The following is a 17,095-nucleotide window of genomic DNA, read 5'->3' as shown; positions in this document are numbered from 1 at the left end:
CTTATACCTCTACTTATTGCAATATACTTACCCGTCACTTACAAATTACAGAAACTGTGGATATTTATTTTTGGCTTCTTTGATTAAAGTGTACAGTTCCAAATTAGTGATTTATAGTTTGTTTAAACAACTATTTCAGATGATAATCGAGTCTGTTGCGTAGTAATTTTACATCTTGTGATCCAGTTCTTATAATTCACAACCCAGACCCTGTTTACACCTGGCGTTAACATGCATCCTGGGTAATCTGATCATAACTTGCAGCACAAAGTGCTGTTCAGGTCTGAACAGAATGTTTTTCAAGATGTTTCCAAATGTCTGTGTTTAACTCATCTTTGACAGTGAATTAAAAGGTGTTTTGTTATTATTTTTTATCCTTATCACAATCTATACACGACATCTGGGCATGTTTTGGTGGTTACATAGCAACTCCATTTCACAACACATCTCACCGCTATTTACAGTCACCTATGAACCACATCTCACCCTCATATTTCCTGAGATATGTTTTAGATTTGGTAAATATTTTCCGCAGAAGTCATTTCCCCCTCCCTCTTATTTGTTGGGGCTAATGCTTTCTTTTTCTCTTTCTCCCCACAGATTACCTGCTGTCCAATAATCATGTTAATTCCATCATTGTTCATAAATTCGACTTCTCGGATGAGGAAATCATGGCCTACTACATCTCCTTCTTAAAGACCCTGTCCCTGAAACTCAACAACCACACTGTACATTTCTTTTACAATGAGGTAAGGTGCTTCAGAGTGTGGTAAGGTAGCTCTGGAAGGCTCTGGTTAATTGGAAAAGTCTTGCATCTCCAGGTTTTACTGTCTAGACTGCTGCCAAATAGCTAAAGAGGAATGCAGTGTTCAGTTCTGGTCCTGGAGGGGGATTTTTCAGCATTGTTTGGTTATATACTGAAGCGAAACCACCTGTTTGGATAAATTAGTGATTCATTATATAAGGAAGTCATTGTTTAATTAATTTTTATCTTGCTTGCTTCTTATATTGTAGTTTTGTCCAAAAAAATAGGTCATGTTATAATTTAAACTCCTTACTATTTACACACCAGTTTTCACATTTATAGGTATATTTCCTACATCTGTCAGTCATTACCATATTTGCTCAAACCCATTCTAATTATTCTAAGGAGAACCACACTTAAACACAGCGGAGAAACACATTCGATTTATTTACTAGATATTTTTAGTTTTTTCATTTTTGTCATACTTACATTTTTCTAATTATCAAACAAATGTAACCTGATTAAACATAAAAAAAATCAATTTTTAAATGATGATCATTTATTAAGGGGAAAAAAACTATCCAAACCAATCCCCCATAATTAAACTGTAATTAATCACACTTTTTGGAAAGCTGAGTTCACATTATGCCTGGATCTGAAGAAATTAAAAAGCAGATGAGAAAAAAAAAGTAATTGATTATGTATCAGTCTGGAAAAGGTTGCAAAGTCATTTCTAAACTTAAAAGAGTAAATATTCACAAATGGAGAAAAAAAATGGAGGAACAGTGGTGAACCTTCCCAGGAGTGGCCGGCCGACCAAAATTACTCCAAAAGGGCATGGACAACTCATCCAGGAGGTCACAAAAGAACCTAGAACAACATTTTAAAAACTGCAGATCTTAATTGCCTTAGTTAAAGTGGTGGCACATGCACAATGTGAGTCTTATTGTGTGTTCAGATTAAATGAAATAGTGATTCTCTACCGAGTAAGCTTCATCCTAGTCATTTAATACAATACTGATACAATTCCATAGCCAGATAGCCAATGCCTTCATGTAGGCCCTCCAGGACCAGAGTTGAACCAGACCATTCAAGCACTAATCTGCCTTTGTTAGTATTTTCTGTGGTAATATTTTAACGTCAGGAAAAAGATGTTGTTGTATGTATGAATTCTCCTTTTAGATAAGGGATACATGTAGGTACATGCAGAGAGGTAAAACCAAGCTTAGATTACATTAGACTTAATTTCCTCTACTAAAACCCAGAAAAAACACCCTACATGATGTTATTGTGCTGTAGGTCACATGTTGTGTAGTTGCTAAATTAAATGAATTGTTCACGGCTCCTTTGTATAGGGGAAAGTTATTGGTGTACTGTAAATGGTTGTACACAAACACTACTTCTCTTTATTCTTAGACACCACTGAGCATATATAGTACGTGTTCACTGGTGTCTGGAATAAAGGAAGCCTGGGAGGAAGGATTTGCTGCATGAGAGATTTGTGGCTGCAAACGTTGTATTTTAATTTAACTACGTTTTTAAGATATTTACTGCAGGCTTTTTTTTTGCATGATGTTGAGTTAAGTTGAATTAATTTCTTTATAAAGTACGGTTAGTGTTGTGCTGTTTTATGGTAAAAGTGCTGTGTAAAATTGCTTTAATTGTAAAGCAGTACAACTTCAGAAAATAAAATGAAACAGTGTGGAGAATACAATATAGTTCAATAATTATTATTATAATTCAGTGAGTATGAACTCAGGATATTTCATTATTTTATCTGGTCTGTTTCAACATTTCGGGCCTGGATGAACATTACCGCTTTTTAATAGAGCTTAGATCAGGCCCAACAAAAATCCCACGTGACCCAGCCTGAGCCCTTGCACGTTCTGCCCGACCAGCCCCGCCCTATAAAATGTCATTATGAGCCCGAGCCCAAGCCTGATTTAACCACAACAATAAATTATTTTGCAATAAATACTATGTATTCTATTATTTTATTTATATTGTACCATAATACCATACTATACCATATTAAATAATAATTACCATACCAAAGTAATATTTTTACCATACCATAATAAATACTATGTATCTTATTATTATATATATATTGTACCATAATACTATACCATACCATATTAAATAATAATTACTATACCATACCAAAATATTTCTTTTACCATACCATAATAAATACTATGAATCCTATTAATATGGTAAAAAATATACAACACATATGTCACCCAGCTTTATCAGTGCATAATTACTACAAACAAACACAGTCGGAGGTTTTTATATTGCTATAAAATTGTAGCGACCAAATTTAGGAAATATATTGTTAATATATTATATAACATATTAATAATAACAATATATATTGTGTTTGTGTGTAGTAATTATGCGCTGATAAAGCTGGGTGACAATTTATAAACAAATATATACATTTTCCCTGTATCATCCATCGCTAAAATCCCTTTATTTATTATGTGAAGTATATTAAGTATATATTTAAATAATTAATTAATCAAATTACCAGCCTTACATTGCCCCATTCCTAACTTGTGAAAATGTGTTTTAGACCTGAGATGCAGGGATGGATGTAAATTAATAATTAAAAAATTAATTGAGCAGATAAAAGTGAAACATCTTGTGTTTATACTCTCTCTGAACAAACAAAAAAAAATGTTTTTGTGTATTTTTATTTATATATATGTTTTTGTATTATAATGTGTATTTTTAATGCTATACCCAGTCTTTTCTGATTTTATACAGTATTAAGGTAGTAATAGTACAGATGCTGCTCTCTCTCTCTCTCTGAGCTAATCCTTCCGCCCGGTGTTGTGCCTCGTTCACGGCCTCGCTCTCTGTCTCCCATGCTTCCAGCACACTAATGATTTTGCCCTGTACACGGAGGCCATTAAGTTTTTCAACCACCCAGAGAGCATGGTCAGGATCGCAGTCAGGACTATCACTCTCAATGTGTATAAAGGTGAGTAAACGTAAAGCCCGGCGCTCTGCTGCAGCTGCCTGCTCCTCTTCCTCCTCTGCTCTTATAATCACTCTTATGCCTGCCTCTGATTCATGGCCATGCTGATGCGGCTCTGCACCCCCTCGCTCTGAGGTAACACCCCCGGCTACACGCTCTCACTGTTTTATCTCCAGAGGTATGATTACCTTCTCTGTTCTGGGCTCTTAAAGGGTAAAACTGGATACATTTCAGCTACATGCAGATACAGCGTATTTAAATTTAAATCCCTAAAGCTCTTGCCTGCTTCTTACTCTTAGATTGTGGGTAGCTTTAAAATTCAAGCTTGTTTCTGAGAATAGCGGAATAGTGGTTTGTATTCAGATTTTTGGCCGAATTGCAGAAGGTGCATGGTGTCTTACCGTACTGACAAGCCTGTTTTTGCATTCCTATATGAATGTATGTTAACTGGAGATGGCACAATACCATTTGAGTATGTTTTTGATACTGGCACTCTGAGCATCAGGGGATACCAGTCAAATCTGTCATGATTATTGCATTTTTACTTTAATTTAACTTAGTAGCTAAAAGTTAATTTGGAATAAAATACAGTACCAATAAAAAGTTTGAACACACTTTAAATTATCTTAAACTTAATGTTCTGTTTTGTACATTAATACTAATGTCATCCAAACTATATAAATAAAGTAGCATCTCTTGCTTAGATGACAGTTTGCACATTTTGGCTGGATTTTTTTCAGTCAGCTTTATGAGGTAGAATTCAGGCTTTCAGTTAACAGCTGTGCTGAACTCATCAAGAGTTAATTATTTACATTTCTTGCCTCTTAATAAAGTGTTTGAGAGGATTAGTTGTAAAATTGTGAAGAGGAAGAGTTGGTACACAGTGAATAGCCCTACTTGAGGAATGTTCTAATTTATATTATGGCAAGAACTTTAAGTTCAATCCAAAAAGAAGATTTTTAAGAACTTTGAAAGTATCCTCAAGTGCAGTCACCGCAAAGAACATTGAAAATGTTATTGTGATGAAACTGTCACTTATCAGGAACGCAACAGCAAGAGCAAGAATTGCATCTTTTGCACAGGATAAGTTCATCAGAGTTACCAGCCTCAGAAACCGCAAGTCAACATCACCACAGATATGGAATAGAGTTTTACTTCAGCTGTTTCTTTTTTACATTACTAGTTTCCTTAATTTCAACTAAAGAGTTGAAAACATACAGACTAAGCAGCTTTTAAAAATGTTGCTGTACATTTAAAAGAGAAGTAATTTAATAACAAATATGTATATATAAATATACAGCTCTGGAAAAAAAAAATGACAGACCACCAGAGTTTCTTTGATTTTACCAAATTGAAAACCACTAGAAAACTCTTAAAACTTCATGAATATGAACTTGTTTTCTTTGCATTATTCGAGGTCTGAAAGCTCTGCATCTTTTTTGCTATTTCAGCTATTTCTGCAAATAAATAAAAATTTTATTTGTATTTTGGGAGAAATGTTGTCTGTAGTTTATAGAATAAAACAACAATGTTAATTTTACTCAAATATATACCTACAAATATAAAAATCAGAGAAACTGATTTAGAAACTGAAGTGGTCTCTTGATTTCTTCCAGAGCTGTATGTATATATAGATAAGAAATGACAATGAAAATGAGATCCTGCATAGTACACAATGATTAGTTTGACTTAGAGCAGTACACTGTAATTTAACACTGCTGTATTGGTATTGGTCCTGATGCTGAGTATTGGTGCCATCTCTGTTTACTCTGTTCACTGAGTGAATGTTTCTGTGTAATGATGCTCTTGTTTGGGACTTTGGGACTCTGTTCTGCTGTTCCTCTGCTTTCCAGCATGTTGGTGTGCATTGGCAGAGCTTCTCGAGGCTCCTCGTGTTGGGTCTGTTCACGTGGGTTTATGGATCATTCACTGTTTGTTATTTAAGGTGTTTGTAGGAGCACTGGCTCAGGTTTGGCTCAGGTGTGGGGAGGTGTTTGGAGGTGTGGTGGGAGTTTGAGCTGTAAACTTCTTCAGACCTGCAGGGCTAGAAGCTCCACTCAGTCCCGTAACCCTATTAACAGTGTGTCTGTTTTCCCTTCTCCCTCTATGGTGACTCTCCTGTGTGCCTTATTCCAGTCTCATGTAAGTTGGTCGATTTTCAGAACTTTTAACTGTTCCGTTTTTTTTTATTATTTTTTTCTTTTTTGCTTTTGTCTCTTTGTGCCAGTTGCCCTGCATGCTAATTTGTGCAATTAATGTGCCAAATTCAGTTTTTAAAACCTAGGGATGCACTGAAATTAATATTTTTGCAGTGTTTTTTACAGCATTTTTATTTTAAGATTTTTATTTAATTTGCCACTTTTTGTATTATTGAATACATTTCATTTGTTTTTCATTAAACGAAATTACAGTACATTTTTTTAACATTTTAATATTTTTACTATACCTTTAGACATGCCTACAAAGCACAATGCATTTACCTTAACTGTGCTATTCGAATTATATATGTTTATATATAGCAGTGCAATTTAAGTCATAAGTGTACCTCAGTAGTGCTACTCAAGTCACAAGTACCGTATTTTTGGCACTATAAAGCGAACTTAAAATCCTTTATTTTCCAAAAATTTCAGTCAGTGCGCCTTATAAACCAGTGCGCCTTATGTGTGAGTTCTATTAGTCAGGTATTAAGGAGCAGTAAAGCCACTCCGCTAAAGTACAGAGTTATAAAGAAGTTTCATTAAAGTTTCTCTAGCGCAGAGGCTGGAGCAGTATTAGCTAGCATTAGCCGCTAACCTCTCTAAGCATGCTAAGTGCTTTTTTACTGTTCAGAGATGAGTGTTATCGGCCTGTAGCCTACTGCTGACCCCGGCTAGCACTGCTGGAGTAGGGTTAGCATTAGCAGTTAACCGTGCTAATCGGTAGCTCTTTTGCCGTTCAGAGGCGAGTATATTGAACTGTAGTCTGTGCATTCACCGTGCTAAAACAAGCTACGTGGGACGAACCACTACCTAATTTGAGCTAATTCCTCAGTGTAGCGGTTAGCCACTAATGCTAATGTTGCACTCAGTAGAAATCTGAAAATGTAAGCTTGCTGTAAATAAACAGAAGCGCTTTACTCACACAAATAAACTGATTTTTTAAAGAATTACTGTTGTTTACTTAGCTTAGCTTTTAGCTTTACTTAACATAGTTAACAGAGTTTTGTACACAGTTTTAAATGCTAAGGCTAAGTTAGCTAGCAAAATTACTAGATAGGAGTGTCTTTTTTTTGTGCTTTTTTTGTTTCTATTATTATTCTGAGTATTTTAAGGTGTCACTTGGTGCATCCCTACTAAAGAAAAAAAAAAATAAACCATCTGATATTAGTTCCAGAATTTAAAAGCTTTTTCGTCAGTATTTTGCTTTTAAGTTTGTTTTTCTAATTTTTTTCTCTCAATGAGAAGATGCTGGATTCTGAGTTTCACACAGAAACACCCTGTAGCAGCTGAATCCTCATGCTTTCAGTAAATTAGTTTACCCCTATAGGCTTAGACCTTTTATTTTAGACCGTAGTTTATAAGACTGGTCAAAATTCAGTTTAATTCTTAATTCTGTATTACATTTAGTTTATACAGTAATTAATAATACAGTGCTGTGCAGAAGTCAAGAGGTCAAAATTTAATAAAAAAAAAAAAAATTGAAAAGATGCAAACAACTACAGTCTAGTCAAATTCCACCTTTTTGGACATTAGAGTAAATGTTAACATGATGTTTTTAGTATAATCCAAGTCCATCCAATTCCATCCTAGAGTTTGTGCTAATTTTCCGCAAACATCCCTGCTCCTTTGTAACTAGCTGTTGTAACTAGCTGCTGTTTTACGCTTTTATAAAAATTGCGTATCGCTGGTGCTGCTGTTTTTATTTATCTCACTGTTCCTCAGCTCAGGTCTGCTCTAACTGTGATCACTCTTCTCCTCCTGCCTTTCAGTGGACAACCAGCACATGCTGCACTACATCCGGGACAAAACCGCCGTGCCCTACTTCTCCAACCTGGTGTGGTTCATCGGCAGCCACGTCATCGAGCTGGACAAGTGTGTTCAGACAGATGAAGAGTAAGAATGTGGGGGATATTAGGAAATGTTTTAGCATCAGGTAGTGCTGGGTGGTATGACCAAAAAAATATATATATCACTGTATTTTTTACAAGGTTCTGATGGTTTCACGGTATATCACTGTATTTTTATTTTGTATTTAAGCAATAATAAACAAGAGGGAGTGCTATAAGCTGTGATATTGGCACTGCTGTGTATTATTATGATTATACCACAGTTCCATTACTGCTGTTTATTAAAATATTTTGAGTTAAACAGCAGCTCCCAGTGGTGTTTAATGACATCACATTTGGTTTGTATTTGGTTTGTAAGCGCTGCATCATTGCTAGGTTATCTGTATGTGGTGGAGTAATACATGGAGAGCTTCGGTTAAAACACCTCCCAGCCAATCACGTTGCAGGGTCGAAACTAACTGTGGTATAATACACGTTATAGCATGAACCTTGAATGTATTATTGCGATTATCAGATCTGATACAGTTCCAATGCAAATTAAATATATAAACATGTGAATACCAACGAATATATAATATTAATAGATTTCTTGTGAAATTGGTGCGTTTTCTAAGAGAAGTTGCAGGGGTATTTTTGGCTCTGACTGCATAATAGATTTCTCCATAGAGCACAAGAACCCTTCAGCCAGTTATGTAGCTTTTCCTGTGTATATATATATTAATAGATGGCTTTTTTTTATTTTCATGTAAATAAAAAAGTTGTACTTTGTATAAAATACAGGTTATGCTTAATTGTGGTTAATAGTAGTATATAGTTTTTTGTGAGGATGTTGTGGTAGTGGAACTCAGTTGGCTTGTTGTAAAAAAAATTGATCCACTAGATGGCAGTAAAGACCATGCAATCTCATGTATAACTGTGCCCCAGTCAGTTGGCAGTGTTGCAGCAGTGTTGTGCAGGTCTACTTTGGTAATAGCATTGATATTGTTGCACAATTGCTTTGTGAAGATGACAACAAAGCTTTTTAAAAACAAAAAAATAATTTATTAATGTAATAATAATAACAATAATATTTTTTTCCGGTTTTATCAATAGTGTGCACCATTGGCATTTCAGTTCAGCCCAGTAATAGAGCAATCCAACCTAGAGCTAACAATAAGGGGCAGTTTACTAAAACAGGGATTAAGCATCTAATCTATGTCTAGGCTCAATCCAAGTCTGGGAATCTTGTAAATATTTTTTTTTTTTTCCCTGAAAGTTCACCAGTGAAAGTTGCGTTTTCATTTCCACATGATTTAAATGTGTTTCCTCAGGCATAAAAACAGAGGGAAGCTGAGTGACCTGGTTGCGGAGCACCTGGATCATCTTCACTATCTCAACGACATCCTCACCATCAACTGCGAGTTCCTCAACGACGTGCTGACGGACCATTTGCTCAACCGCCTCTTCCTGCCCCTCTACGTTTACTCGCTGGTCACCCAGCAGCAGGTAAGGCTAGAACACGGCTTTTTTCATGAAAACTTGAGTACTTGAGGTCTATGTTACCTCCTGGCCGTTACGTTGGCTAGCTTTACCAAACATTCACACAAAGCAATCCAATCCCAGCTTACCATCTGTGTGAAGTCTTACCCAGCAGGACTACCTTCCATGGGGTCGTTTATTATATTTTATATAAGGGTTGTTTGCCTAGCTGATGTGTTGTTGGCTATAAGAGCAAGTTACCTTATCTTCTGCACTGTAAAGTGTAACAAAGTGCTGTCAATGCACTGAGAACTGCAATGAAAAAATACACTGACATACACTTGAGTATGGAATTGTTACTGTGATCAGTAATGTTTTTTGTTGTCATTCTAAATGTTCCAAGGTTTTAAAGTATTACAGTGTTTTTTTGATAATATTAGTTTAATAACTTTTTGCTGTGAAGGAGTTTATGGTAAAATTAACTCCAGCTGAGAGCTGTTTTTTTTACTCTAGAAAGGATAAATATTTTAACTCCCACAACAGTTCTGATTTAACTCCTGAATAGAGTTAAAGGCCAGAAAACTCCCAAAAACTCCAAAAAACAGAATTTGCTGTGTGGAACAAACTACCTTCCACTTCTAGATCAAAAGCGTCAATAACATCCCTCGCTTCCAGGTTCCAGATTTCTCCTGGATGCTCCTCCTCTCAGCCAGAATGTGTATATTATGGTCAGTTCCATTAGCAGCTCACCTGATTTACCACATTTACCAGTAATTTACCAAACCAGGTGTTGATTGATATGATGAGAACTAGAAATAACTCTATTAAACTCAGATGAGGAGGAGAGATTAGGAGATTTTTTAAGGGCTGTAAAAGCACAGTTTTTTTGTAAAATTGCTGTTTGTATTTATTGTAATGCTGAGCTTATGTGTTTTACTGAGCTAATAAACACTTACTGCACAGATAAGAAGCTTTTTCTTTGCAAAAAATTCCCACAGGTGCCCAAAACATTTGCACAGTACTGTACATCATTATTTCCTTGGATAAAAGCCTCCACTAATTGACATAGTTTCTCAAGAATTCACATTTTAGTTAGGTCAGTGAATAATCCTTATTGTTAATAGCATGACTGAGTAATACCTGAACAACAGGACGGCAGTTTAATATTAGCACTACTGTTTAATTATTCGTCATTAACACCACCCACTCCTTATTGTGTCTTTCCATCTTTCCAGACTGCTCTGTGGCTCAGTTTTGTGGTAAATTGCTCAATAATGTCGAGACTCTTACAGTAAACCACTTGTAGCTTAACTGTAACATTAAATATAATGTAGTGTAGAACCCCCTTGTATCTTTACAATGGGTAAATGTGGCTATACTTTACACATGATGAAAAAAAGAATATATATATATATATATATATACGTGTATATATATATATATATATATACGTATATATATATATATATATATATATATATATATATATATATATATATTTATAATAATTATAAAATGCCTCTCAGGCCAGATTTTGTTTACATGCCTCCCCTGTCTCTCTCTCTCTCTCTGTCGCCCTCGGCGTGTCTTTAGTTTCCGCTTGTTCTTGTTTTCCCTCCAGTTCTTGTGCTCCCTTTATAAAGGTGTTTTTTTTTACGGCCACGTCCTAAGTCACTAGCCAGGGCAGCGCTCTGCAAAGATCTGATTGGCAGAGGAGAGCGTTTGGTTATCTTAGACCACACGTGATTGGTCTGTGAGTTTACAGACCACAGTAGTTTATCGGTTTGGGTCCGCATTGGACAATCTCTGGGTCCGGACCCAGACCACCGTCCGCCTATGAGTGACCTCTGTTGTATAGCTTTAATGTATTTAATATTAAATTTACATTAAAAAAAAAAAATCCCAATGAATAAGAAGTGGTGTGTCTAAACTTTTGACTGGTACCATCCATCAGATACCAACGAAAATAACAATAGAAATTCTGTTTAGTTTTTTTTTTCTTTGTAAATTTGTAGAATTTGCGGTATGACATTATGTCTAGTTTGTGCTTTCAATGTGGTAAAAGTATGCATCATTTTTCCAAGGACGAATTCACATATTAGTAAGATCAGTGAATAATCCGTTTTATTAATAGCGTGACTGAGTAATACACTAACAGGATGGAATTTATGTTAGCACTATCAATTTTTTCTTTTCGTTATTAACACCACCCACTCCTTATGGTGTCTTTCCATCTTCCTATAATAAAATCTATATGTAAAAAGGAAATAAAAAAAAAGAAAATTCTAAAAACGATAAAAAAAAAAAATGACAAGCATTTGTCGAACCAGACAGTCCAAAGTAGCATATGTTAACAGTGGTTATAATGTTGTGGCTAATTAGTATAACCTATAGTTTGTTTTACAGCATTTATAAGACATAAAAGTCTGTTCTAAAGACTGTACATTATATTTATATATGTATTAATGTTATAATGTGCAGACAAACTGCAGCAGTGTGCAGTAATGTCAAATTCTTAAAAAAAATACTATTCAGATACTCTTTTATTAAGTTTTCACATCATTCATTGAAAAATTACTCATTACACTCACTGTAATACAATGTACAGTTTGGTTAGTGCTCTTTGAATTCCTTGCTATGCTTAAAAAAACATATTGTCTATACCAGGGGTGTCCAAACTACGGCCCGCGGGCAATTTGCGGCCCGTTTCCTTTTCTGGAGCGGCCCGCGAGGTATTTTAGAAATAGAATGAAAGTTGGCCCGCTGTTAAGCAGGTTTTTATAATGTAAGATTCAAAGTTTGAACACTAGGTGTCAGAAACGGGCCAAAGAGTCTAAAAGCGGAGAGAGTGCGCAGTTGTAGCACAGAAAAACGGGCCAAAGAGTCTAAAAGCGGAGAGGCTGCACAGTTTTAGCGCAGAAAAAACGGGCTAAAGAGTCTAAAACCGGAGAGGGTGCTCAGTTGTAGCGCAGAAAAACGGGGCAAAGAGTCTAAAAGCAGAGAGAGTACGCAGTTGTAGCGCAAAAAAAACGGGCCAAAGAGTGTAAAAGCGGAGAGAGTGCTCAGTTGTAGTGCAGAAAAACGGGGCAAAGAGTCTTAAAGTTGCCGTAATTAAGGAGTTTAATATTAAGAGACATCATGAAATTAAACATCAATTTGAAAAATCTTAGTTTACACAACACTGTCAAATATAGATAAAGATAATAAGTCAGTAAGTAAAATGGTGTGTAAATGAAAGTAATCAGGAAAAAGTATTATTTAAAGTGGTATATTTCATTATTTGTTTTATTACAGAGTCTGTGGCCCGTGACTTCAAATATATTTCTCCTTCTGGCCCCCAACAAAAAAAGACTATACAATAAGAAAATATATCGCCTTACTATAAAATATAGTCATATTTCACTGCTTAAGTCCTAACTCTGGGTTAAATGCTGGTAAGAAAGAAAGCTTCTATTATTGTGAATCAGACTGCCCTTTACTGGGAGTGCAGAAATTCTCTTATTATGTGGAACCCAGTGTGTCAGCAGCTGCTCTGAAGTGTAGACTTATTATTAATTGTGAAACATAAAAACTGTTCTGTAGAATTTACATAGAAACAAAGCTGACTTTATCTGACACCTACTTTCTTTCTGCAAATCACAAGTACCAGAACTGACTCAGCTGCAGCACAATGGCTCGTCATGTGTTTTGACATATTAGCTCGTATTAATCAGCAGAATTAGACCAGTTCATGTTGTTTAAATGGCTGAGACAGCATCCTGTAAAAATGTAATGCCTTTACAGAAATCTGCTTGTGTGTGTATTAGAATTGTTGGGAATTCTTCTAATTATAAATTGCAGAGTCAGAGTTCAGGAAAAAGGCCACACAGAAAAATGACAGTAAATCAGAAATGGCAGGATGGGCACGTTAGCTGAATTGTATAACTATATGACTGTCTAGTTTTTGAACGATAAACCATTAAGACTTTATTATAGAATTGTACAAAGATTATAAACTATACGTTTTAGAGCTGTAGTATTGTAGTAGAATTGTTGAAAGGTAAACTATAAAGACTGTATTATAAAAATGTAGAAATAAGCTAAAACAATTATTGGTACCACTTTAAAATAAGGCTCCTTTATAAAGGATTTATGAATAGTTTTTAAAGCAGTCTATTATGGTTGTAAATTAAGTTGTAAATAATAAAAAAAAACATTAATAAGTACTTAATGAACACATAAATAAATAGGAAGGACAACTGTGATAATGACTCTTTTTAACATATAAAATAATAAAAAATAATATAGGAAGTCAGTTTATAGGAAGACATTTTACGTTGTTAATATAGTTAAATGAAAAAAAAGTTATTAACAGATATGTTAATGATGACTGATGGAAAAGACAAAGTAAGATAAGCATCAAGTACGATCTGTTGCCCTTCCTATTTATGTGTTGTAACTGCTTGTTAATGGTTTATAACCTATTAATAAACTATATATAAACCCTTTATAAAGGAACCTTATTTTAAATAAAATATAGAATTGTCATTAGATACACTCAAATATTTATTATAGTAGTAGATTTGTTATTGGAGAAAGGTAAAGTGCAATATTTTATGGTAGAATCGTGGGAAGTTAAACTACGAAAAGGTATTGTAGAATTGAAAAAAAAAAATACTAAATTGACTTTTTATACACTATAAAGAAGATTTATAGAAAAATAAAATTGGATATCATATTTTAGAATTTTAGAAAAATAAACTAAAACACTGTCATAGAACTGTAGAAATATATTAAATATATATTTTTGTAGAATTTAGATATGCAATATAGTACTTTGTTATGTATCTGTAGAAAGATACAGTGGATTACTTAATTATATAATTGAATGAAATTAAATAAATTGAATTAAAAAAATATTCTAGATGAACTAGAATAGTTTGTCTTTGAATAGCTGTGAAAAAATGAGAAGAAAATTGTATTGTAGAAAGATAAAATTAAATATTGTATTATAGAATTGTCATTAGATACATTAAAAAATGTATTGTGGAATTGTAGGCATGAACAAAAATACTTGTAGAAAAATAGAAGTTAAACATGTTATTGTAGAAAAATGAAAAGAAAAAAGGAAAACCTAGAATACATTTTTATAGTACTGTAGAAAGATAAACTGGAATATTTTATTATAGAATAGTTTTTAGATACACTTCTACATTTTAGAAGGATAAACTAGAATACTTTTATTTTGTAGAATTGATGGAAACTAAACTACAAAATCAAAAGATTTTTAGAGTTTTTATACACAGAATAAAATTAATTGTAGAAAAATAAAATTGGGTATCCTATCGTAGAAGGCTTTGTCATAGAAATGTAGAAATATATGGAATACATTATTGTAGAATTTAGAAATGCAATATAGCTACTTGTATTATATAATGCACTAGATGTTATTTTAGAATGATAGAAAGATACAAAATAGAATATTGCATTGTAGCGTTGTAGAAAAAATTAAGAAGGAAATTTATAATGTAGACTCAAAGTAAAACACTGTAAAAAAGTGAAGAAAAGAGTTTATTTACAGTGTTTTTCCAGTGTTTTACAGTAAGAACAGTAAAATAATTTCAGATATGCTTCACCCTCATGCTGTCTGACAGATAATCATTTGCAGTTAATATAGATTTAGAAGGTATATGTAGTGATGTGTTGTTTTAACAAACATGGATGGTCTGTGCTCTGCTGTCTGATCTTGATTACTTTTCTAAGTCAATATGAATTCTATTAAAAGTGTAAAAGTTTTTCTTTTCATGTTCTGCTTGTGTTTCAGGGTCAAGACCGCAAGATCAACCCTCAAGTGTCACTTTACCTGCTCTCCCAGGTACACACAGTCCTGCACGTTATACACGGCTCACAATAACCCAGACCGTTTCCCTGGAACAGCCTTCAGCAAGTCGCCTGCTTCCCTGAACAGATAATAATCTTTTAATCTCTTCATAGAAGCAGCTGGGGTAATAAAAGCTTTGGGTCTTTTGAACGTGTTCTGAGAAGAGCAGCTGGAGCTGATACTACTTCTTCTTCTTCTTCTTTTTCTTTTTCTTTTTCTTCTTTTGTTTCAGACTCTTAGGTTTAGTTTTAATAATAATGTCAGGGTTGTTTCACAGTGTTTTAAACACTCTGAGCAGATTAGTTCCTAAAAAGCAGGTTTTACTGCAGTGTGCAGAAGAAAAGGTCAGTGGAGTTTACAGATCACTTCAACCTGGAGCTCCCCACCCAGCTTACCCAGAACAAAGAAGGAATGAAGAAAGAATTTCGCTTTGTTTTTCACCCCGCAGCCCTGCACCGAGTAACGCTGTAAAATGATCACAAATGCAGGTTACAGACTGTCCAGTTTCTATTATTAATAGACTCTATTTAGAGATCATAAACTTCCACTTTCAGTTTAAGTGTGCTTTTTTTAAAAGCCTGACAGCTCACTGTTATTTGGAATACAGCCGTTTCAGAGTAATGCATGATGCATCCTGGGAAAGATAATAACAGCCGTCTGTAAGAAATCAACAGATCACACGAGTTCTACTAATCTCTTATATGTGCTTAACCCCTTCTGTTATGTTCTAGGGTCAAATTGACCCGTTTTTATGTTTGAAGATCTAAGAAAAGTAGTTTTTTTTATAAAAGTATTTATTCAGTATGAAACTCCTTCTGCTTGCCTTAATTAGTAAAATCAAAATATAATATGAAAATGGTTCATCTCAAATATTTGCAACCACCTGCTAAAACTAAAACAAAACTGCATTATGTTTCAATGTTACACTATGTAAAACTATTGCGTTTTATATATTGTTTTTTTTTTAAGTAAAAAAGTAGTAAAACATATATTTTTTATTTTTTTCTAATTGGACCATTCCCTGTTAGAGGTAAGAAACACTATTGCTCGAAATATTGATAGAATATATAGTAATGGAGTTGATATAGTGATCAAATATTCACACTGCTTGTTAGGATATTTTTTAGTTTCAGACATATTTTGGATAATTAAACATTCACCGGCTCGAACTGACCTGAGAACACCATTGCTGTTCCTGATAAATGAACATAACAGGAGGGTTAAAAATGCAGACCACAGCAGAATCCATTTATCAGAAGTTGTGTGAGTTTTGAACACTCATACTGTACATTCCTATATTACAGAACACGACAGGAATGTGAGCTTTGTTCTTTAGAAGTGGTCTGTTATATTCTTTGGAACATGTATTAAAAAAAGGATATGACATTCCTAGAAGGGCTGGCTCATCTTGAAACTTTAAAATTGTGGGTATTTTTAGAAAGATCAGGCAGCATAACAGGAGACTTAACAGAAGAGAAAACCACTATAAAGCAGCTATTATTATTATTATGGTGGTGGTGGTGTATAAGGTGTGTACGTTAGTTTGTGTTATGCTGAAGGTACGAGTGGATCAGATACAGCAGCAGTGCTGCTGGAGTTTTTAAACACCTCAGTCTTACTGCTTTTACTGAGAATAGTCCAGGAAGACAATTTAATAAAATATATACAAAGAAACAGATAGAGGAAATATATAGGGGACTTCAGTCTATAATACATACAGCTCTGGAAAGAAAAAAAAAGAGAGACCACTTAAAAATGATGAGTTTCTTTGATTTTACCAAATAAAATAAAAAAAAACTCTGGAATATAATCAAGAGGAAGATGGATGATCACAAGCCATCAAACCACCAAACTGAACTGCTTGAATTTTTGCACCAGGAGTAAAGCAGCATAAAGTTATCCAAAAGCAGTGTGTAAGACTGGTGGAGGAGAACATGATGCCAAGATGCATGAAAAAACTGTGATTAAAAACCACCAGGGTTATTCCACCAAATACTGTTT

The 17,095-nt window shown here is 34.3% G+C and overlaps 1 protein-coding gene across 5 annotated transcripts in view; it reads left to right on the top strand.

Annotated features, from left to right (window-relative positions):
* clec16a (C-type lectin domain containing 16A) overlaps window positions 1-17,095 on the top strand; it is a 95,390-nt gene that overhangs the window by 3,353 nt on the left and 74,942 nt on the right. For 3 of the 5 annotated variants that reach the window (XM_049467793.1, XM_049467794.1, XM_049467791.1), the window contains exons 4-8: window positions 601-749; window positions 3,629-3,734; window positions 7,699-7,822; window positions 9,087-9,261; window positions 15,038-15,088. In XM_049467793.1, the coding sequence (XP_049323750.1) occupies window positions 601-749; window positions 3,629-3,734; window positions 7,699-7,822; window positions 9,087-9,261; window positions 15,038-15,088 (605 nt within the window). Of the gene's footprint in view, window positions 1-600; window positions 750-3,628; window positions 3,735-5,023; window positions 5,874-7,698; window positions 7,823-9,086; window positions 9,262-15,037; window positions 15,089-17,095 lie in introns of those variants that run through there. The other 2 variants (XM_049467792.1, XM_049467795.1) reach the window with 2 other exon arrangements.

The sequence above is a fragment of the Astyanax mexicanus genome, chromosome 19 (genome assembly GCF_023375975.1).
Source record: "Astyanax mexicanus isolate ESR-SI-001 chromosome 19, AstMex3_surface, whole genome shotgun sequence".
NCBI classification, from domain to species: Eukaryota; Metazoa; Chordata; class Actinopteri; order Characiformes; family Acestrorhamphidae; genus Astyanax; species Astyanax mexicanus.
This window is presented reverse-complemented; position numbering and strand designations above follow the sequence as displayed.